Source organism: Podarcis cretensis (genome assembly GCF_951804945.1).
Source record: "Podarcis cretensis genome assembly, chromosome: 15".
Taxonomy (NCBI): Eukaryota; Metazoa; Chordata; class Lepidosauria; order Squamata; family Lacertidae; genus Podarcis; species Podarcis cretensis.
In genome coordinates, this window is record NC_137185.1 from 11937011 (window position 1) to 11961120 (window position 24110).

Consider the following 24110-nt stretch of genomic DNA (forward strand, 5'->3'; position numbering starts at 1 on the left):
AGGTGAATGTATATGATACTTTCAAAGGGAGAAGGACCATTGCTTTCTTCCGCTGCAGTATTTAAATCCGTTTTGCAACCCAACACGGTCAGATAGAATTAGGCTTGCTCTTTAAGATGGCAAAATGGACATGTTTAATCAGAGAAAAGTCATTGTTAACATTTGCTACCTCTCACAGACTTTTGCTACCTCTCACAGACTTTTTGCGTCAGAAAGAAATAATGACATCTGGATTGGAGGGTTGAAGAGGATGTTTGTTTATAGAAAGTTGCTTTGTGGGGTGTTATAGTAAATTGGACTATAATACTGTTTTTATATAGTAGACAGATGAAGAATTGGAAGTTCTTTACTTTCAGAATTTACGTTTCTATCTTTCTCTTTTAACCTATTTTCTATTCTTTTTTTATTTCTCCCCGCCTTCTCTATTCCTCCTCCCCTTCTTTATCTATATAAAAAGTCTTGGTTTGATAAAAAAAACGGGAAAATATATCAAGTTTTGTATTTTTCTCTGTCAGCCTCAATAACATTTGGGCTTGCTTAATACCCACTCCATCTCACAAGGTAAAGAGAGACATTTCCTTGCCCTTTTTGCCCACCCCTCCTCCTCTTTCCTTTTCATCTCGCCTGAAGAAGCGTTGTGGAAAACTCAAAAGTGACATTTCAGCTAGCTGTAACACAGATATTACCTCCCTGCTATTCCTAGATATTCTCTCTCTCTTTCTCTCTCTCTCTGTGCAGTGCACCCAACACTGCTACCTGCATTTCTCATATATAAATCTCAGGAAACAGACACCTGGAGACGTTTTTTCCCTTTGACAGGTGCTTCTGCTAAATCGTTCGCTGGGGCCCAGTTTGCTGCAGCCTTCCGCTTCCCGCTGTGCCCTCCTTTTCACCCCGGCTTGTAATTTAATAGGGCTGCACGGTGTCTAGTCCACCTGCTGCAGGTGACGCAAGACAGATGATTGCAGGAGTTAACAGGTTGGGGAGCTGTCCCTTTTCAGCGTGTTGTGTAACATGAAGCCGAAGGAAAGGGAGTCCGGGGGAGGAGAAAGAGGCTATTAGGGGGGAATATGTGACAGTCGCCTAAAATAGCATCCTAACTAGCTGCAGGCCTCTGCATCTCTGTGTTCACTTACATAATAGGAACTTCCTGACCTTATTTGTATCCATACTGGTTGGGATGCCATTTGCGGGGTCAGCCGTGCTTCAGGTTCTCCACTATGCCTGAGCAATCGCAGGCAACTTGTCTTCTGTGCCTTCGCTCCAAAATTGATTCCAGAAAATATATTATTTATTTATTTATTCATCCAATTTATATACAGCCCTTTATCAAAAGATCTCAGAGAGATGTACAGCGTTAAGAACACATTTTATGGCTCATCGATAGTAAAAAAAAACCATGATGATAAAATAATCATAAAAACCATCAACTCCCCAGCTTTAATATGGGTTTATTATTATTATTATTATTTTAAAGCTATTTGTATCCTGCCGTTCTCCCAAGTTGGGATTCAAGGTGGCTCGCAACGTTTTTTTAAAACATTAAAAACTCAAAGTCGTAAAACCAAAACTGTTTAAAAGCAATAGTTTGAATACAGTGAAACATATTTAGGACCAGCCATTAAAGTACAGTTTGCCCTGATGGCAGCCCAGCGATCAGCATCGCCTGCACCTGAGTTTCCATTGGCCTTCCTGAAGAGGAAGGTCTTAGCCTTCTGGAGGTAGGAGAACAAGGAGGGAGCCAGTCTAGCCTCTCTTCGGAGGGAATCTCACAGTATGGGGGCTGCCACAGAAAAGGCTATCTCTCGTCACCACCAACTGCACCCCTGATGTTGGTGGGATCAAGGCTTCATCCCTGTCAGAGTAGACCCATTGAAATCCATGGGCATGGCGGGTTCGGTCCATTAATTTCAGTGGGGCACTCTGGTTGGTAAGGAGGAACATTTTAAAATGGGCCCAGAGGGGTTAAATTCTTTTGGTCTACTTCTGCGATCTAGGATCTAGCTAACATGTCCCATCGGTGCAAGGATGTACGTTTCCACACTGGAACTTTCCCCATCCTCCCCTGCCATGTGTGCAGCCCCTCACAACCCCAAAGAAACTGCAAATATGAATGGATGAAAACAGGGCCCAGCATTTGCCTCTTCCGGTTTTGAATGCTTGAGCTGTGTTTTGTAAAATTTTTGTTTTGGCAGGCATCAGGTACGACACCACAATACGTCTTGTAGGCAACTGGAGAGCTTTTCCTTCTACCTCCAAATCAGATATTGTGTTTTGATAATAAGTGTATGTTCTGTTGTGAGCTGCTTTGATACATGAGCTAACCCGTGTTCTCGTCTCAAATGCTGGCTATTGAATATATGCGGAGCTCAGATTCTGATTTGTTCGTGGTGCTTTGTCCTTGCTTAAATCCGCAGGATCGCTTCGGGGGCCTGTCCGTTTCATTCCATCACTGTTATTAAAAACAAAAGCCAATAATGAGCGACATATTTTGATGGCTTGGGGTGGCTGAACCTGGTGACAAAAACCAGTGTGTGTGTGTGCGTGTGTGTGTGTGTTGAGAGAGAGAGAGAGCGCAGGAGCAGCATCAGTTAAGCTTGGATAATATAAAAAATACACTTCATGTGTACACAAATGGAGGAGCTCCTTCATCAACCCTTTGCATCAACCCTGGCTTTTGCCAATCCGTGTCTGGGATCCTCATAGTGGAAATACTTATTTTAATGTTGATGTTTGCAGCAAGGTTTTCTTTTGGCACAAAGGCAGCAAACAGAGGTGGAGGGCAGGGGTTCTCTGCCTTAGAAATACAGTGGTACCTCGGTTTACGAACTTAATCCATTCCGTAAGTCCGTTCCTAAACCAAGGTGTGCTTTCCCATAGCAACAGGGGACTCAATTTACAAATGGAACACACTCAACAGGAAGTGAAACATGTTCTGCTTCCAAGGCAAAGTTCACAAACCAAAACACCTACTTCTGTGTTTGCATCGTTTTTAATCCAAGTTGTTCATAAACTAAGCTGTTCTTAAACCAAGGTACCACTGTATATCACTCAGTTAATGAGTTAGTCTGCTGGACTCGTAGATTCACCTCTGCATTCCAGCAGACGGATTGAATCCCGTAAGCTGTTTGCTCAGGATGGTCCTGGGCACCAGGCCTTGCGCGGCTAGAGGAGGGAAGGCATTACCATGGCAACGCAAGGGCGTGCCAAGAGGCTCTAGGCCAGGTTTTTGTAGGGATGGAATGAGGAGGGGGAGAACCACATACGTGGACAGAGATGTTCCGCCTGGCCTTTGGCTTGGAGTCAATTTGATCCCCACTTTCTTTTTTCCTTTCTCCTCCTGTGATGAGGCTGCATTTTAATGTTTTAATGTTGTATTTTAATATTGTTTTTAAGTTGTATTCATTCAACTAGTTTTTATTATTGGTTGTTAGCCGCCCTGAGCTCAGCCTTGGCTGGGGAGGGCGGGGTATAAATAATAATAATAATAATAATAATAATAATAATAATAATAATGATTATAATAATTATAATTATAATTATACACCACCTGGAGCTCCTCGGAGCAAAGGGCAGGATATAAATGCAACAAATAAGTAAAATAAATAACTAGGGAGAAGCATAGCTGGGCAAGGAAATCCGCAAACCCTGTGGCCCCATGGAGTCTCTGCACCAGAGTAAATTCTGGCATATATCTTGTCCTGATTTGCTGGTGGTTCCTCGCAGAGCAGACTGAAGATCAGTGCTGTTCATATTGAGGCCTGCTCTGTCTGTAGGCAGCAGGACCTGGAGACAAAGGGCCCCTCACTTGCCGAACTCGAGAACAATCCTGCTATTTAAACTGTGTGTCAGATCAGCTGGAGATGATACGGGTTGGGTCCTTGGCTCAGGGAGGAGCCCAGGAGTTGTGGCAGCATAGCTTTCTTAAATAAAAGAATGGCAATAATCCTCATCTTTGTTACTGGCTCTTTCCCCTCCTTCTCTGGGAAACAGCTTATCTGCATTGCTCGCCAGAATGACAAAGCATAGCAACATTTTTTACTGGAATCATCGACTCCTAGAATAGTAGCATTGGAAGGGACCCCCACGGGTCAAACCCCTGCGAGGCAAGAATCGCAGCTAAAGGATCCCTGACAGGTGGCCATCCAACCTCTGCTTAAAAACTCCTGCGAAAGGAACAGACGATAATTCGGTTGGTGGAGCACCTGCTGTTGCACAAACATCTCTAGCCGAATGAATTGGAGAGCAGTTGATGGGGAAGATTGCAGGGAGCCACTGTCCGGCAGAGGGACACGGGTGGCTCTGTGGGTTAAACCACAGAGCCTAGGACTTGCTGATCAGAAGGTCGGCAGTTCGAATCCCCGTGATGGGGTGAGCTCCTGTTGCTACCCCGGTCCCTGCTCCTGCCAACCTAGCAGTTCGAAAGCACGTCAAAGTGCAAGTAGATAAATAGGTACCGCTCCGGCGGGAAGGTAAACGGCGTTTCCGTGTGCTGCTCTGGTTCGCCAGAAGCAGCTTAGTCATGCTGGCCACATGACCCGGAAGTTGTACGCTGGCTCCCTCAGCCAATAAAGCGAGATGAGCGCCGCAACCCCAGAGTCGGCCACGACTGGACCTAATGGTCAGGGGTCCCCTTTACCTTTACCTTTACTGTCCGGCACAGTGGACAGGACTAGGCTAGATCAGGCCAATACAAGACCAGCCCACCCACAACACACCAGGGGGCAATGAATGCCTCTGCAGCCAATAACAACAACAACAACAACAACAACAACAACAATTTATTAATATCCCGCCCTCCCCAGCCGAAGCCGGGCTCTGAGTGGCTAATAACAATAAAAGTAAAATAATAAAAGCATTCTAAAATCAATTCAAAATCAAATTAATGGCTCTACTCCTCTCCCTGCTCTGTCTCATTCTGAGGAGGTGAAGCGGGGTCCTTCCTTAGAGCAAGGCATTCTGGGAGGAGGGGACCAGGAAGAGAACTCGTGACCCGCTGCTTTGGAACTTCAAAGTTCTGTGTCGCGTGTCGCATACGCTGAACCTCTGTGAAGTTCGGCACTTGTCAGTCCCCAACTCCCACATTTATGGGGCTGTACCACTGTCCCCAAGTTCACACAGCAAAAACGCAAATGTATGTGGAGACCTATGGGACCCTGATGATTTTGCAGAGTTGATACTCTCACGAGAAGCTGAGGCGCCTAAGGAATAGGACCATTGAAATGAATGGGACCCAAGCTGGTCAGGCCCATTATTTCCAATGGGTTTTCTCTGAGGAGGACTAGCACTGGAGACAATCCCTAGGCCAAGAGGGGGGGGTACCTTTGGCCTGCCAGATGTTGCTGAACTGCAGCTCCCATCAGGCCTAACAGGCGTGACCAGTGGTCAGGCACGATGGGAGTTATAGTTTGGGGGGGGCTGGTTTATTTCCCTCTCATTCTATTAATAAAACCAAAAACAGCAGACCAAGTTTCACAAAACATAATTCATTTCCTTCCGTTGCTTTTGTTCCCGAAGTTCGCTAGTTTTTCTGCCCATGTAACTTTCCATACTTTCTTACACCATGATTCTAACGATAGATTTTTAATGTTCTGGAGTGATAGTTTTCTGATCCTATGCCTTATTTTCTCTTTTTGTGGCAGTGCTGAGGAAACCGCAACTGTCAGAGCTGCCTCTAGGTCCCAGCTCACAGAGGACCAACGCTAGGCTGTAGTAATGTACAAAAGTCTTTATTGAAGTTCAGTTTCCATTTCAAAGCCACAGCGTGCAGCCCTATGTCTTAAACCCTAGATCGGCGAAGTCCCGTCTGAGTCTCCTCCCCTATGACACCAGTTTAAGATCCTAGCCCTGCTCCACCTTTTACGCTGCTCTCTCCTCCTCTGGGTCCTCCTGCCCGCTGGGGCATTGCCCTTTCTGGACTCTTCCGACGCTGAGTCGCTTAGCTCCTCCCCCTCCCTCCGGCGGGCTTTAGGACCCGGTTCCCAATCCTAATTCTCTGCTGTCCCGCGCTCCTGTACATTTGAACTTGCCTCTCGCGCCAACCCAGTGACCTTTCTCCTAACCGTTACAGTACTTCGGTCACTGCTTCCCTCTTCCGGGACACTGGCCGGATCTGACCTCTCCTCCGTTGTCCGACTTTCTGATGGAGGCGTGGTCAGCCCTGCCTTATCTTCTCTCCCTGGTGGGGAATGCACTGGCCCCGATCCTTGGGACTCTTCCCCCCCACTCTGCTCTGGTGGGGAAGCTGGTCCTGATTTCCAGCTACTGCTCTGGGAGTCCCTGCTGCCCCCTTGCTCCTGGGGCATTCCCCTTGGGAACCCCCTACCCCTGGCCACTGGCGCCCCCTTCTGTGAATCTTCCGATTCGCTGGAGAGGCTCATGGAATCCCTCGGTCCACTGTCCTCTTCTCCTACGCTCCCCTCGGATTCTTCCCCTTCGCTCTCCATCTCCTCTCTTCCCTGTGCCTCTGCTCCTGAGCCCCTGACAGCAACAAATAACATAAATGTCTTGAGGTCCCTCTTCGTGGATATGATTTCCGTGGTAATTGATTTCATTTTCTTCCTTCCTTTTTTCTCAGACTTTAAAGACAGTGAATGAAATCAAGGTCAAGGTGGACCAGGAGAAGATCATCAAATGTCTGGAGCTACTGAACTACCTCATAAAAACTGTGACTCAGCAGGTAGATTTTGCTCTTCCAGCCTGGTTTTATCTTTTATCTGGGACACTGGAGTCTCTTAGTTCACGTAAATTGATCATATGGACCTTTCCACTTTGGATTAAGATTGCTGTTCCACTAGGTCTTTGTAGTTGAGAATAGGTGCTTCTTGGTGTGAGATAAGGCTGGATGGAAATAAAGTCTTACTGTACATTGGGGATGATGATGGTGATAATAATAATAATTTTATTCTTTATACACCACCATCTGACTGGCTTGCCCTAGCCACTCTGGGCAGCTTCCAGAATATAACAGAACACAGCGAAACATTTGACATTAAAAACCTTCCAATACAGGGCTGCTTTCAGATGTCTTTGGAAAGTTGTGTAGTTGTTCGTCTTGTGTAGTTGTTGACATCTGATGGGAGGATGTTCCACAGGGCAGGTGCCACTACTGAGAAGGCCCTCTATCTGGTTCCCTGTAACCTCACTTCTCGCAGTAAGGGAACCAGCAGAAGACCTTCGGAGGAGAACCTCAGTGTCTGAGCTGAATGATGGGGGTTGAGACACTCCTTCAGGTATATTGGGCCGAAGCCATTTGGGGCTTTAAAGGTCAGCATCAACACTTTGAGTTGTGCTTGGAAACGTACTGGGAGCCACCGTGGATCCTTTAGGGCTGGTGGTATATGGTCCTGGCAGCTGCTCCATGTTCTGCCAGTCTTGACTCCTGATTCCTTGTCCTGTGTCTTTATCTCCTGGACCACCAGCGCTTTGTATCAACCACAAACCAAGCGGACTCAGGTCTGAGCTTCAAGGCCTCCACCTGGGAATGGCATCAGCGCCGCCTCCCGATTCAGTCAGCAGATCCCAGGGCCAATCCCTATTCCACCCTATCCCAGATTCCAAACTTCCTCCTCCCTGAGGAGCATCTTAGCCCATCAGAGAAGATCTCTCATCCTGCATCCTGTCCTGGACGTGGCCTGTGCTGGGGGCTATGTTTACCTGTCTGTGTTCCCTCTGATGGCTGCTTCTGAAACCCAGCCCCCATCCACATGTGTACCTCATTCTTTGTGTCAGGCTCTCATCCCCCCCCCCTTTGGACCCTGCAAATCTTGACTGCTTAGCTGCCTGTCCCCAGATGGTCCCCAGTAGAGAGTGAATGAGTTGTTGTTGAGCGACTGATTCAGCGGATGGGTGAATGAATGAAATCAAGCAATGAATGAATCATTCGTATTTTATCCCCCTTGAAGCGAACATGATGGGGAAGGAAGCAGTGGCATGAAGGAGAACAATGATGCATTCTGCATATGCTCAACATTATTCTGGCCTTGCAGGAGAGCAAGAGCAACTTCATGCCAGCCCCAGCTCATATGTTGATTCCTCCTCTCCCCCTTCTTCTTTAACTGTTATTATGCAAGGCGATCCTTCGCCTTCTTTTGGGCATATTTATTTATTGGTGGATTGTTTAGAATTGTAGGCTTGGAAGGAACCCAAGGCATAGCTGTCATCCGTCCCTTATTTGGCGGGAAACTCCCTTATCCCAGCGCCATGTCCCGCTGCTGTCCCTTATTGATGATGTCCCTTAAATTTCCCAGGTTTCAAAGGAAGCAGCTCCTCTCCCTCCCTCCCTCCCTGGCGGCCAGGGAGGAGGGAGGCTCCAACTGTGTTGTTTGGCTGCCCAGCCAACCCCCCTCCGGCCTCCTCTCACCAGCCTCGGCCCCCGGGAGCCCCTCCCCGCCGGGACTGGTGGGAGTCTCGGGACCTTCTGCCGCCATCCTCCTCGTGGCCGCCAAACTGAGCTTCTCTGCCTGGGGCCTCCCCACTGCCTGGTGCCGCAGCTACCGCTAGGCCATACTGCGACTGCGCCGCCGAAGGACCCGAATCAGATGGGCAGCCTGGTGCGGCCTATGAATTGCTGTGGAGCCTTGAGAGGAGAGCGAGGGCAACCATGGAGAAAGCAGTTCAGAGAGAGGAGGTGGAGGCGCTCCAAGGGCTACAAGGGAAGGACCGCAAGCGCTTCTCCCATAGATTTGTAGTGGTAGACTAGCATAGATGGTCTGATCTGCGTCTTTACTTCGAGCGCTATTTCCCCACCCCCTCTTCCTCCCACTCCGCCTGATGGAACTGAGAGCTGCAGATGGAGCACGAGAGAAAAGATACAGAACTGCAGCAGCATCTTCGTAGCTTGGACTTCATTTTGCGTGAAAAGTGGTTTCATCAGCTGTTGTCTGAAACGAAGGGCTAAAAACCAGCGCTGCTCTCCCAAATTATCTGGTCCCCTTTAACTTCGTATTTCAGCTGGTTGACTAAAATCCCTTATTTTGGCTGCTGATTCCTTATTTTCGAGGCTGCTGGTCCCTTATTTTCAAATCTGCAAGTTGACAGCTATGCCCCAAGGGTCTAGTCCAACCTCCTGCGATGCAGGAACCATAACTAAAAGTGCTTGTAAGACCTTACGGATCCTTAGAAGTTTGGTTTTCGGGGGGCTGGGGAGCTAGATTGTCAGTGGAAAAAATCATTTGCAGCTTTTTTGACAGCTGTGTGGGTGAGACAAGGACAGGACCCTTGTGGGAGAGAGAGGCTGACAGCTCAAGCAGACAGGAAGGAGCCAACCCAAGTTTCCCTTCTGGGTCTCCAGCTTCCCCTGAGCATCCTTCTCCCAGGTCTCTTCCCTCCTCCCTCCCAATGATACCATCCTTCTCGCTCCCCTTAGACACCATGTCTTTCTGTGAAATCGCCGGCAATCTGTAGCCAGTGGCAGCAGCCAGGGAATCATCAGCGCAGCTTCCCCAGCCCTGACAATGACGGGGGAACCTCAGCAGCGATTTGTTCACATATTATCCATTTCTCAGCACAGCCTTCATGTGTATAATGATCCCAAGCGGGTGGGTGGGGGGTGAAGGGCAGGAGCGCACCATAAAACTCAGGTATAAGATATCCCATTTTATCTATTTTGGAAGAAGACCAGACTCTACAGGTAGATGTGTTTAGAAAGAATTTTATTTATCAGTATAAGCTGGCTGGCCTTGAGCGCTGCAGTTCTCTTCGCTGTTTTTGTGGGTGGTCTTGAGAAAACTTGGCCCGGCTTCAGACATCCCTGGAAGGAGGGGGGGGGGAAGGGCAGTGAGTGGGATGGCTGGAATTTAGCAACATCACCCAGAGCACCTCCACTGGCATCTGCCCAGCAACTTCATCCGCTAACTTCAGCCTGCCAGTTTCCACAGCTTTCACCTGTTCACAAATATCCGCCAATTTCCTTTTTCGCACACCGTGTTGGCATGAATGTGCACACGCCACTTGCCTCGACCGCATTTGAAGCCTCCCATTCTCACTCACACACAAACAGGCAGCAGCCAACATCCATGAAGAACTCCAGCAGGGACGTTTCTTCGTCATTTGCTCTCCATTCATTCCCATTCATGCCCTGGCTTCAGCGCACAAATATCCGCCAGCTTCTGTTGACTGGTGTCCGAAAGTGAGCTTCAACAGACCTTATATCTGGAACTCCTGTCTCTCATTCCATAACATCCGCTGCCTCTGTTGTCTTTTGTGCATCCATTAATTTTTTTCCCCCAAGAAGACACTTAAGTGGAGATTTCCATCCTGGTTTGTTTACTTGGAATCTGACTTTTTTAAAATAGCAAATACAGTAGAACCTCTACTTACGACCACCTCTACTTGGGCCCGATCCAAGTTGCGACCGCAGCAAACCCGGAAGTAAATACTGGGTTTGCCCTGATTCGCGAACGTGCAGAAGTGACTTCTGCTGTTTGCGCACATGCAGAAGCGGCAAGCGGCAAGCGGCTGCCGCCGTCTGCACATGCGCAGAAGCACACTGCTGCCAAATGCACCAGCGACCCGGATCGACTTACGGACGGACCTCTGGAACTGATTACGTCCATAAGTAGAGATTCCACTGTACATATATGAAACTGTTTTTATATGCTTATATTAAGTTGCTCTGAGATACATATCTGAAACTGAAATTAATTAACATGGCGACATATGGCTGCTCCTTCGTTTAGGGAGACCCAAGAGCTCCGTTGCAGGGTCGGGACTGCATCTTGCCAATTTGTGAGCGTGTAAAGATACCGATTTACAGTTTGCGTGACTTATTTGAAGTGCAGTGTTTGGTGGGTGCCAACCAATCTGGCTTTGTGGTCTTTCCCCTTCAGAAGCTGAACGTGGATCTGGCAGGGCTGCGCCAGGTGCTGCAGGCGCTGAGTCAGCACGAAGGCTTCGGGAGGTCCACACGACTCGACAATATCTACTGGAACGTCATGAAGCTCCTGGGCGTCACGTAGGTGCTTTGTTTTGGGGCGAAACCTGGCCGGATGTGAATCGCATTGTTGGCCCTTGCGTTTATTTATTACTTGCATTAAAATGAAAGCTCATGAGAGGTCCCCAGCAGGAGAACCTCTTTGGTGTAGTGGACAGACTACGGGCATGGGAGACCCGGGTTCAAATCCTCACTCAGCCAGGGACAACCTCCCTCGCAGGGTGGCTGTAAGGATGAAATGAGTAGAGGGAAGACCATGTCTGCCTGCTTGAGGTCCTCAGAGGAAAGGTGGGATATAAATATAACGCCACTGAAATGTGGCTTACTGGTAGAACATTGCTCTGTCCCAGGTTCCATCCTTGGCATCTCCAGGTGGGGCTGGGAAGGACCCCTCTCTGAAACCCTGGAGAGCTGCTGCCAGTCAGTGTAGACAGCACTAAGCTAGATGCACCAGTGGTCTGATTCTGTCTGAGGCAGCTTCCTAGGCTCCTAACAACAGCAACCTGGGTTGGAACAGCGCAGGGATGTCTTCAACTCCTTTCCCCTTGCTGTATTCCCAACTCCCCCCCCTACTCGCCTGCAGTTGCAGTTCCATAAATGAAGAAGATGCATATGAGGGCCGCTCAGGTTTTGTTCGGCTCTCTGCATTAAGACTGCTTCATAATCTTTGGCCTGTTAAATATGATGCCCAGTGCACGGGGGGTGGGGGCACAGAGGGCAACGTGAGTATGATGTAGCAGGGCAGTTATGCACCCTGTTAGCCCCACCCCCCAAAAGTGCCCGGGCTCCACGCCACCCCCCTGGCCCTATCCAGGTGTTTAGAAAGTTGATGCGAGTTTTAATTTGCTTTTAGTCTATTGTTATTTTAACGTTTTGAAATGCCATATTACTGTTTCGTTGCTGATTTTTCTTAGTGATAATTTTATTGCTTTATTATTATATTTTACAATCAAGCAGTGTATAAATAAATAAATGAAACATCCAGAGGGGACCCAGTTTTGGGAAGCCTGGAATAGATGAGCTTTTCTTATTTATACAGGGTGTGGAACATGTGTACTCTGTATCTACGGGGCCTCTTTTAAAGGACTCACCCTGTATAAATATCATAATAACAGGGCTGGGGAGAGCCACTGCTCTTAACCCGCCATAAAGCCATACCATAGATATACACACCACCCCTTTTGCTGTCCTGCGATTTATCCAGCCCGCCCGTTTCTCTGTCCGGTGTCTTTTCAAAGCAACTTGGACCATCTTCTCTTGATTTCCAGGCGACCGGTCAAGGAGAAAGCCCCGGCCCAGCCGAAGAACCCAGCCGCAGCCGAGGCGCCGAAGCGGAAGAAAAAGGGCTTCCTGCCTGCCACCAAGATACGCAAGAACCGCAAGAAGGTGCCGCCTAGCCAGTCCCAGGAGAACGGTGCCGAGAACGGCGGCAAAGAGGCTGCCACGACTGTTGCAGACAACGCCGCCCCTGCGGGGAAGAAGAGGAAAAGGAAGAGGAAGAACCGAGGGGGAGGCAGCGGCCAGAGCCAAGTGTCCATGGAGGGTCCTCCAGCCAAAAAGCCAGCGCAGCCACAAGGCAAAAAGGCCGATGTGCAGCAGGGCAGTTTGAAGAAGAAGAAAAAGAAGAAGGGAAAGAAAGGGAAGATAGCAGAGGACTGACTTGTGAAGGGAACTGGAAGGGGGAAAGTGCTGGAGCCTTCACCAATGTGGCGCCCTCCAGATTTTTGGGACTACAACTCCCATCAGCCCCAGCCAGCAGGTTGTAGTCCAAAACGCCTGGAGGGCGCCAGGTTGGCCAAGGCTGGGGAATAAACCTTTTGCACCTTTTGTTTGGCTTAAACCAGGGTTTCCCAGACTTGGGTCCTCTGCTGTGGTTGGACTACAACTCCCATCATCCCTAGGTAGCAGGACCAGTGGTCATAGATAATGGGAATTGTAGTCCCAAAAAACAGCCAGAGACCCAAGTTTGGGAAAGCCTGGTTAAATAATCCACTGAATGCAAATATGTGATAAGCATCCCTTTTATGTATATAAAAAAATCAGCTTGCAGAGTTTTAACTATACTACTATAATATTACTATAGTAGACTGTTACTGGTAGTATATTACTACTGATTGGAAGTCTAGTACTCTGCTCCAGAGCTACTAGCCTTGGAACAAATAAATAAAAGGTTTTGGGCCCCTTGGTTAACGTGCTCTGAAAGCCCAAAGGAAGCCAGATCACAGATAATATAACACATTTTGGGTTTAAATGGAAGCAGCCTCTTTTAGACGGTGTTGTCGAAACTCCTTGGAACATTCAGATTTATGATCCTCTCCAGTCCGCTGTCCTGACCTTTTTAATAACAGAAGGCTGCAAGTTACTCCGCTCTTGGATGTGTAATCCTTCATAAAAATTATATGTTTTAAAAGAGTTAGCAGTGGTGACGTCTCTGTTAGAGCTGGAACAGGTTTTTCTCTGCATGTCCTTATTTGATAGAGACGGGTGGGGGGAATCAATGCCCCCCTCGTTGCAAAAGATTAACAGTCAATATAATAAAGGATTGTCCTAGAGCTGGAAGGGAGGTCCAGTGTCTTCCAGTCCAGCCCTCTGCCAGTGCAGGAAATCTGTTTCAGAGATCCAACCTCTTCTTCAGCACCTTCTGAGATGCTCCTTTGGACTTCTGGACAATCAGACGTCCTTCCTCTCGTAGTTTGAACCCTCTGGTGTGGCTTATGCCACCTGGGACAACGGAAAATGATGTTGCTGAAGTTTATTCGGTGGGGGAGAATAAAACAATGAAAGGAATAGTTTCTCATAGAAAAAAATTGAGAAAAATAGTGCCTGTATTTTCTGTTTCATATCTCATGTTCTACAAATGCTAGAAGCATGCTTATACTTTTGTAACTTTATACTCTAGAGCGGCTAGTCCTTCCTTTTATCACTTGATCTGTTTTTGCCAGGTTGAGCACAGTTTCCCTTGTTTTGGAGAAGACAAGGGCAAAGCAGGAGCTGAGAATTCCTGCTTTGCAGGGGGTTGGACTAGATGACCCCGAAGCTCCCTTCCAACTCCACGATTCTGTGATTCTGTGACTTCCATCATCTTTACACTTCCTCTTGTGCTAAACCTAAAAAGCCCTTCAAAAAATGTAATCATACAAAAAGCGGCATGTCGTCAAGCACAGCGTCCAAGTACAATTTTCTAAGCTGTACCACACCACCGTTTGTTAATCCTCACAAGGCTGTACCAGCCTGCAAATGATCCACCGTCTCCCCTGTTTATATTTCCACAGTTCATGAATTCTTAAATACGTCAGGCTGTTAGCCAGCCAGATGCCAAATCTGCTTCTTGTGTTCTGTCCTGCTGGTGAATTTCTGCCTCAACGGGATGCCAAGTATATTGAAACATGCCTACCTGCAGCACTAGAGATCTCTGCTAAAGAGTTCGGCAGGGCTTGCTGACTTACTCTTGGTTTGCGGCCTAAATCATACATCTTAACTGGACCTAAATCGTAATCTTGAATGGGGTCTGTCAATACAATTTGGGGGCTACTAAACCTAGCAGTTCGAAGGGACGTCAAAGTGCAAGTAGATAAATAGGTACCGCTCCAGCGGGAAAGTAAACGGCATTTCCGTGTGCTGCTCTGGTTCACCAGAAGCGGCTTAGTCATGCTGCCACATGACCTGGAAGCTGTATGCCGGCTCCCTCAGCCAATAAAGCAAGATGAGCACCGCAACTCCAGAGTCGGCCACGACTGGACCTAATGGTCAGGGGTCCCTTTACCTTTACCTTTAAAGTCTAATTTTGGTTGGGTCAATACATTGGTCCAGTTTTCTTAAAAGAGCAGACGGTGAGGCAAACCAGTGCCTGGTCCACACCACTTTAAGGCAGCTCAGTGATGGACTTCTCTGTATGAAAACTCAAGCCCCTGCATGTAGAAAACTAGTAGGAAAGAGGGTTCCTAGGGACACTCCTCACTTATATGCTAGATTTCTATCTGCAGTGCGCGTTTGTAATTTGCACGGAAACTGAGCAGGCAGAAGACACGAGCACAGCTCCCCAGTGTTTTTATAACGCATAAAGCTTGATATTCCTCCTCAGATCCGCTCATCCTTTGGCCTGTCATGTCTTGCTTCTCTGCGGGTGCCGTAGAATAGGATTGGATGTGGAGAGGAGCGTAGGAAGACATCAGGGCCATGTGCGTCCCCCACGTCCCTCCGTTCAGTCTCACTGTTTTAATTATTCTTTAATGATGCAGCTACAACAGCCCACCCCCTGCGTATGTCTTGAAGGAAACAGCTGCTCATCTTTTATGCCTGAGGAGAAGAGGCGGCACGTCCCGTTGGAGAACATTCATAAGAGCCGCTAAAAAGTTTTCCGCTGAGGAGAAGTGGATCTCTGCGTGATGTGAAAAGGACCATCTCGCCAAGCAGCCAGGCGATTTGAGGTTCCAGACCCCTTGAGGACAAGGGTACCATGGCAACGCTCCCATCTGCATCTCCCTCGTGGCCTGGGAAGAGGCCTTTTGACATATGAAGAGGATTAGGCATCTGAGGGGAAATGGGTGGATGAAAATGGCTGGCGCCACGGGCAACAGCCTCCTTCACTAGTTCCCCCAGGGAGGTTTCCATCCTATGGAGTTCTGGGTACTTTGAAAATGGGGACTTAAACCACCTGCTTTTTGCTGTCTGAGGAGAAGCAGTACTAACAGAGGGGTGTGAGAGATTCTGTAGTATTCTGTGCACCACAATGTTGCGGTGAGGAGCTCTCGTCCAGGGTTGCAGCAGCCAGCCACACTCTTTTTCAGGATACTCCATTGCACGCTCCCCCATACAGTTTCTATTTGCTGCTCCTCAGCTGCCAGCCAGCATTCTGCGGCTACATCCGTACCACACACTTAAAGCACTATGATGCCACTTTTTTTTTGCCAATTATTTTTTATTGATTTTCCATAATCTTTAACCAATTGTCGCCAAAGTAATACAAATTTAATACTTATTAAAATTAAAGTGACACCACTTTCTTGCGGCCTTCCGCAAACACCCCTGGGGACTGTGTTAAAGGTGCTGATTGATTTTAGGCGTCCCGATTCCTAGATTTTTATTTTTATTTTTGAGTTCTCCCTGGTATGGAGGACTGGCACCTTGTTTTATTTCTGCTGCTGTAATGGGCCAGGAGTCGGCTTCACCTGTTGAACAGCAGCCTGGAGGGGGGAGAAGATGGAGTGACTCCACCTGCAGCTCATCAGCCTTCAAGGACTCAATAGAAGGTGCTGTTAAGAAGCAGCTGGCTTCAGCTGCCTTAAGCTTGAGCTTCCAGCAGCCATCAAATGCTGGAAATGACGTTTGCAGTTCCTGGCTTCTTGCTCGTCTTGACCCCTGAACCCATGATCATTGGATTCCTGGACCGTCTGACCGCATGGATTGCTGTTAGCCCGACCCTGGGACTGGACCTGACTTCGGATGCTGACCGAAGTCCACCTCAGAGATGCTTCTGGTTGGCTGGTTTGCACCTTGTCGCTCAGCAATGAGATTATGACAACTGCCCGCGGCAGCCATTTTGTGCTGGCACCCATGGCGCTGCCCTCCATGAGGAGCGGCACCTTGCTTCTTTAATCAAAACAGCACTGCCCATTCCCCTCACACAGCTACAATCCCAGGCGTCCCCGTAAAGAGGGATGGACAGGCTGATAAATATAATAATAATTTATTATTTGTACCCTGCCCATCTGGCTGGGTTTCCCCAGCCACTCTGGGCGGCTTCCACAGAGACCAAAGATACACTAAAATGTCACACATTAAAAACTTCCCTGAACAGGGCTGCCTTAAGATGTCTTCTGAATGTCAGGTAGTTATTTATCTCTTTGACCTCTGATGGGAGGGTGTTCCACAGGGCGGGCGCCACTACCGAGAAGGCCCTCTGCCTGGTTCCCTGTAACTCCACTTCTCGCAGTGAGGGAGCCACCAGAAGGCCCTCAGAGCTGGACCTCAGCATCTGGGCAGAACGATGGGGGTGGAGACGATAAACCGCTCGGGAAATTGCAGCACCCTTAGCAACATGCGACTTCCAGAATTCTTTGGGTGTCCAAAGTGATTTCGCTGTGCTTTAAATGAATGACGTGTATCTGGCCAGAGGCAGAGGAGGTCATTCAGCAGGTTATTCCACCTGAAATGCTGCAGGCCTGGGCTTTGCTGTCCAGCAACCCAATTTGCCCCCACATTGCTTCCAGTCGCTGTCAGGCAGGTCGGGAGTTGGGGTGGTAGCAAAATGTATCCTAAGGTTGGAGGGATGGGGAACCAACCTGGGCCTTTTGAGAGAGAGATCGATGCTTTGCCAGCAGTGTACTTCAGATAATCCAGCACACAGCTCAGTCAGTAGAGCGTGAGCCTCTTAAACTCAGGGTTGTGGGTTCGAACCCCACGTTGGGCAAATTTATTCCTGCATTTCAGGGGGTTGGACTAGATGACCTGCAGGGTCCCTTCCAACTCTTACAATGCTATGTGGTCCTCAACAGATCGCCCCTAGAGGAATGTGTTGATTATGTGAGGGGAAATGCCTTTTTCATTTGCTCTCTTCGCAGTCCTGTTCAGCACCATTTCTGAGATGGGGTGGGCGGTTGGTTGTGGGGTGGGGCAGTTGTGGAAACCGCTGTCAAGGTTCCTGCAGTGGGCGTTCCCTGTCGTTCACGAGAGATGTCAAAAGCCAGCCTAAGCGCATTATTAAAAGGCTATGCCCCCATTAAAAGCCCTCGGATGTGACCTGGCTCACCCCCTCCGCCGGAGCTCGCCTCTGAGCTGTGCCTTGTTATAAATTCTGCAAATGGAAGGGGGTGGTTGCGGCCTCTCGCAACTGGCAGTCGGTATGGGGGTTGTTCCTGCAGAGACTGTGTGTCAGGCAGCCGAATTGATTTGAGAGGATGAATCGTCCATGCCTGGAAGCTTCAGGGAATTCTGCCATGCCTGGGCACATGTGCATTTGCCTGAAGATGCATTGCTTGAATTGGGGGGGGGGAGGAGTGTGCATGCAAGGTTCACCCTCCTCTAACATCTTTGCACTGATAAACACACATGTACACCCGCCCACCCACCCACATGTCAGTCACTGACTTCCCCGTTTGCAGGCGGCTTCTACTAGAATCTGCCTGAATGCGAGTAGAACCATCCACACTGTAACAAGTCATTTAGCCCTAAGGCTAATCTCTCTGTAGCTGACAAAAACAGTCAGGCTGACAACGCTAAGCGGTCTAGAGACCGATGATCTGAGCCCAGCTATGGCAACACAAATCTCAACAAGAGTTGTATTGGATCATATCAGCGGCCCCATTTCTCTATTGATTTCCCCCTAAATTGATTTTTGAATTCTGAATTTATTGTTATTCACATTTTATACCGTATTTTATGCTGTTTTTTGTTGCATCATATTTATTGTTAGCCGCCCTGAGCCCGGTTTTCTGAACTGGGAAGGGCAGGGTATAAATAAAAATTTATTATTATTATTATCCCAGACCCTGCGGTCATCATCTGAGGCCCTTATCCATGTGCCGCCTCCACAAGGGGTCTGGATGGTGGCAACATGAGAACTGGCTTTTTCTGCGGTGGCTCCCCACTTATAGAACGCTCTGCCCCAGGAGGGTTGCCCGGTGCCATCATTACTGAGAATTAAGGGCCATTGCAGTGGGGGTAAGGGGCCCACCCTGAATCACACCAGCAGAGCTCAGGAGAACCCAGATGGCAGGCCCCCCCTCATTTCCTTCCTAGTGGTGAGAGACCAGCAGTGCCTCCTATGTGCCAAGACACTGCTGTAGAGGTGGCATGGGGGGGGTGCTGACAAGGAGGAGGCAGACCCAGCTTCCAAGGAGCACATCACAGGTGTTGCTGCCATCGTGGCAGCAGCAGGAGACACGTTCCTTGGAGCCCGGATCTGCTGCCCCTGTGTATCCTGCCGCCCGAGGCAGTTGCCCTGCTTTGCCTCCTGCGTGGGCCGGCCCTACTTGTTTGCAGCAAATCTCTTCAGATCTCTGCACAGGCATGGCTGTAAGCGCTGTTGGAGGAGAAACACCAGCGGTTTCCTTCAAAGCCGCTGTCTCACCTGGAACCCGCGTCTCCCGACAGGCAGCCGAGCGAGAGATGAAAGCCGGCACAAAGTGTTTAAATAGCTTTATTTCTTAATTTACATAATGCATATATTTATATTTAATTCTTCTTCTTATACTCTGAGATCCATAATCAACTTCATTGCTCTTTAAAATATAAAATAGCCATTTTTCGTCTTATTTGTTTTTGTTTTGCTTCTGAAAGAAAATCAGAAAACTGGTTCGAGTCCTGCCTTGTATAACAAGAAAACGTACGTCACATTTCCATCCCTTTCACCATTTGCCAAAGCAATTGTTTTTAAGTGTCTCTTTACAAGGAAAGAAAGACGGGGGGGGGGGGGGAGGGAAGGACGGAGCAAATGACAAAAGCCCGGCGGTGAGAGGCAGGGTGAAAGGTGGAACATTTGAGGAGATGCGGGGAGATGATGAGGGTGGAGGTCAAGATTACTTTCCCATCTTGCGTGGTGATGCTTCGACCTGATTTATGCTCTGAGAGCGCACCTTTTTCTCAATGTTCTTCTGCGGCTGAAATTCAGACCATGGTGATATCTTCCCCTCCAGGCCCTGACAGCTATGCTCTCCCTGCCACAGCACCATTCTCTCTGGCAAATAAATTCAGCCTAATCCCAGAGCTGGCTCATAGCTTTCCAATGCAAAAGTAGGTGCGTATAATAAACAGTAAACCTAGTTCCACTGTCTCTTTGCTTTGTATTTTTTAGGCCTCTTCTGGAGAGCAGCTTCCTATGTGCCTGTGGCTTTCTACATCTGAGTCAAGTAAACAGGTGAAGGGGGAACAAATGCCCTACACAAACCCACCCCCTGCTGCTATTCCTGTTGAGCTCCCTGTGCATTTTGGAGCCCTCATCCTCGGGGGTTCATGCACAGAAGAGGCTCCCTGCTTCAGAAGTTTGCCTTCCGACCCTTGCAGTGTCTATGTGTGTGTGGAGCTAGCTTGCTTTTCTCCACTACCCCACTCGGCTGCAGAAAGCTTGTAGCGCCAACAACAGGAAGTTGAAGGGACTGACACTTCTATCAGGGATCTGTCGTGGAGAATTGGCACCGGGTACCATGCAACTTAGGGAGGTGGGTGGCGCTGTGGGTTAAACCACAGAGCCTAGGGCTTGCCAATCAGAAGGTCGGTGGTTTGAATCCCCGCGACGGGGTGAGCTCCCGTTGCTCGGTCCCTGCTCCTGCCAACCTAGCAGTTCGAAAGCACGTCAAAGTGCAAATAGATAAATAGGTACCGCTCCGGCGGGAAGGTAAACGGCATTTCCGTGCACTGCTCTAGTTCGCCAGAAGCGGCTTAGTCATGCTGGCCACATGACCCAGAACCTGTCTGCGGACAAACGCCAGCTCCCTTGCCCAATAAAGCGAGATGAGCGCCGCAACCCCAGAGTCGTCTGCGACTGGACCTAATGGTCAGGGGTCCCTTTACCCTTTTTCCCTTCAGCTTGGCAGGCCTTTCGTGTCTCCCAAGGTGCTACAACCTTTCAGCAGAGCCTCGAACCCCCACAGGAGTCACTACCCTCCTGGCCCTTGCTAGAGGTGGGAGGCAATATTCCTGACTATATGTGCATGTTCACTGACAAGATACGTCTGATGTTAAATCCAACACAGCAGAAATCGCCCCTGCTGCTAATCCTCACATTCTTTCTGCTTCTCTGAGTGAGTTGACAGGCACTACTGGGAGCCAATCGGGATCTTTCTGAAAACATAAATTTCTTGGAACAGCAGAGATTTCGGGATCTGGGTGGGATCACTGTGGCTCCACCGCAGCCTGCCCTACTCAATGAGTTCCCCAACATCAACCTACTGCCATAGCATTTGACTCCAACAGGAAACAGCGATTCTTCTCCGACCTGACCTTGACTCAAAAGCAACAGCTATCTCACATTCACTTGCATTTAAAGAAACGGACACTCTGGGCAGCTTCATTTCTGACCCTTGAGGACCATCAGTAGGTAGGTAACATTCTCGGCTAAAGCTGCCCACACCGCCTCTTTCTCTGTTGCTTCTCCCCACCCCTCAAAGGGCTTGAAATTACACTTGGATTCCCCAGTAGAAAGTTAAAACACCAAATTCCTGGCCAAGACCAAACCCTGCAGTGGCCTTGAGGTAGCTCCAGCAGCTTCCTGCTAGTGCAAAGAACACCTTTAAATTAAATATATATATGTATATATGTGAATGTGCCCAGCCAGTCCAATCTTTTTGACCTCCTGCAGAAAGTGTGCTATGCCATGATTCAATAATACAAAACGGATCTTGGCTTTCACAACCCAAATCCGAGGCTCTGCTTTTCCAACTAGGATGACGCCTCTGGGTGGAGGCAAGAGATGGATGGCAAGAGCAGCAGTGTGTTCAATGGGGCAGGGAGTCTTCGCCGTTGACCCAAGGCAGCATCTTCATGGAGCTGAAAGCAAAGCTGTACACCGGTCCTCCAAGTGACTACTTTTTGGGAAAGATGCCAGCCAGAAAGTTCCCTTCCCTCTGGAGCAGGGGAGACGGGAGCTCTTCTTTACGCATGACCGCAAAAGCACAGGACTCCACGTCTGTTGAGATGTGCTCCAAAGGACTCCCCCTCTCCTCTGGCTGAAGTAACACCATGTCGCTGCATAATCGGTTCCCCGGGATGAATTTCCCGCGGCTTCATGTTCCGGGAAGGGTGGATCGGAGGGGGGAGGGCGTCTCCTGCAGGTGCTCGTTTTGGGGTTCGGCGGCTGCCGGAGCTCACAAAAGCTTTCCTTCATCATCCGGGACGTCAGCTGTGCGGAAGGGAACAAAGACAAGTTGTTAGCGTGGAAGAAAGGAGACACACAAGCTTTCAGAGCAAGGGAGACAGTTGGATGTGTATTAGCTCGGACCACTAACGGGAATATGTGTGGCCATAATCCAACAGGCTGCAGAACTGGGCCAGAAGTAAGGGAGGGAAGACAGGTTCAGTTGTTTTCTATGGACGTCTGCTGCATCAGGCAATTTGCTTACAGTGGTACCTCGGGTTAAGAACTTAATTTGTTCTGGAGGTCCGTTCTTAACCTGAAACTGTTCTTTTTTTTTCTTTTCTTTTTTTTGGAGCAAATCAGCAGCCTGTAGGCTTGGCCTTTATTGACTGTTGCAACAGGGTGCTCCCCTCACTTGCAGGTGAGAGGGAAGACCACCTGAAACTGTTCTTAACCTGAGGTAACCTGAGGTAAAGTGGTAACCTGAGGTACCAGTTTAGCTAATGGGGCCTCCCGCTGCCGCTGCACCGCGATTTCTGTTCTCATCCTGAAGCAAAGTTCGTAACCCGAGGTACTATTTCTGGGTTAGCGGAGTCTGTAACCTGAAGTGTCTGTAACCTGAGGTACTGATGTATTTGTAAAGACAGAAATACGTGAGGATGGTATGGGCCTGACTTCATTCCTGGTTTCAATGTAGGGTTTTAAAATTCCATGCTTGGGCAATTTTATCAACTCGGCCAACCCAAGACTTGCAAGTTACCTAAACAGGGTTTTATTCTCCTGTTCCTCATGACGGCACACGGCTGTAAGTGGTGATAAGTCTTAGGCTTAATTTTCCTCTATAGCTGCTTCAGATACAAAGCAATTTTTTAGGACACGGATCTGTTCCAATCAGGCCCTTATTAAATACACTACAATGCCGTAGTATTAAGTTCTGCTGATCTAGTCTGTTCTTGCAAAATTAAAGAGTGAACATGGCATTTTCTTCTAGCAATGAGTGACAACCTGTAATTAAATTGTGACTCTCTCGATTTATTTGACAACAGTCACATCCTGTCTGTGCTTTGAGAGAGCTCAAGCTGGCAAACACTGGCATTCCCAGGTGGCCTTTCATCCAGGAACTGACTAGTCCCAGATCAGCTTAGCTTCAGTGAAGAGCCTACATCTCCCCACAGCTATAGGTCATGTGATGCTCCCACTTACGTGCTGTAAGACCAGACAAGTCTTTTTTTCCGGGGGAAATCGCCAAGCAGCTTTTTACATGCAAACATATGCAATGGTTTGTTACATGCCCAAATACACAATGGTTTGCTGCATGCAAATATATGCAATGAAACTATTATTTAAGCAATACAGGTAAAGCCACATTTTGGGACTGGGATCAGCTAAAGGAAGCAAGGGGCTCCCCCAGTTTTGGAACCCCAGAGTGGGAAAAGCCATTTTGGACTTGGAGGTGGGGATTTGGAGCAGGAAAATGGCAGGCTGGGGAAAAGTAAAAATGCCCGCTTCCACTTCTAGAGCCTAACTGCTCCCACTGAAGTGGCATTTTCTGCATTAAAAATGGAGGGGCTGCTGAGCTACTAATACACTTGAAAAGCCTGTTTGCCTAATAATGTACCTAAAGTGATTAAAAAAGACTAAAAGGACTGTCAAATGAATCCCTTGGTGTTCATACGATTAAATTTAATCACAACTGTAAGAGCTACTTAATAGGATTGTGCAAAGGCTCCTACTGGGATGGCCAGATTCCTTTTATGACTCCAGTAGATGCCCTGTGCAGCCTTCGGCTGCTTCCTTCTAGGAATGCTCTGTTCAATTTAAGAGTCACTGAGGGGAGTCTTGAAGCCCGCCTACTCAAACCCACTGCATTTCCAATGCATGGATAGAGGAGCAACTCAATACCTTTAAAGCCAAACATTTCCCATTTCTTCATTCTGAAAGGAATATGCAGAATCAAAGGAGCCAAGCCTTCAAAATTCGCACTCATCCGAATTTTTCAATGCCCTATAAAGCTTTACGGAAACAGACACTTCCGCCTTGTGGTTTCACAGGCTTCCTGGCCGCAAGGAAGCCTTAGGCCAGAGGTTCTCAACCTGTTGGTCCCCAGATGTTGTTGGACTACAACTCCCATCATCCCTGAGCTCTGGCCTTGCTAGCTGGGGACCCATAGGTTGAGAAAGGCTACCTTAGGCGATGTGCACATTAATGGCTTAAAACACTGCAAGATACACCCACCCACCCCCATCCACCCCCCCAACTGCCCTTCAAATCACGTTTGCATGTCATTGTACACATTTCTACGGTGGGATGTGTTTCTGTCAGTCACCTGAGAGGCAGTGTGGATATCTTCATATATGGCTTATGTTTTCAAATCAGATGGAAGCTGTT

At 48.5% G+C, this 24110-nt stretch overlaps 2 protein-coding genes and 1 long non-coding RNA gene across 4 annotated transcripts in view; 1 reads left to right on the plus strand and 2 right to left on the minus strand.

Moving 5' to 3' along the window:
• Nucleotides 1-13345, plus strand: part of MYBBP1A (MYB binding protein 1a) — a 56827-nt gene extending 43482 nt beyond the window's left edge. The window contains exons 25-27 of the mRNA XM_079955415.1: nucleotides 6578-6679; nucleotides 10830-10954; nucleotides 12202-13345. Coding sequence (XP_079811541.1) covers nucleotides 6578-6679; nucleotides 10830-10954; nucleotides 12202-12592 — 618 coding nt within the window. The 3' untranslated portion in view covers nucleotides 12593-13345. The remainder of the gene's footprint in view (nucleotides 1-6577; nucleotides 6680-10829; nucleotides 10955-12201) is intronic.
• A 253-nt stretch (nucleotides 13346-13598) lies between these two features.
• LOC307204356 overlaps nucleotides 13599-24110 on the minus strand; it is a 181362-nt gene continuing 170850 nt past the window's right edge. Inside the window, exon 2 of the long non-coding RNA XR_013833632.1 lies at nucleotides 13599-14711. This is a non-coding gene — a long non-coding RNA (uncharacterized lncRNA). The remainder of the gene's footprint in view (nucleotides 14712-24110) is intronic.
• SPNS2 (SPNS lysolipid transporter 2, sphingosine-1-phosphate) overlaps nucleotides 19055-24110 on the minus strand; it is a gene marked incomplete at its 5' end in the record, with an annotated part of 94830 nt that continues 89774 nt past the window's right edge. For both annotated transcript variants that reach the window (XR_013833508.1, XM_079955671.1), the window contains one exon: nucleotides 19055-21767. The remainder of the gene's footprint in view (nucleotides 21768-24110) is intronic.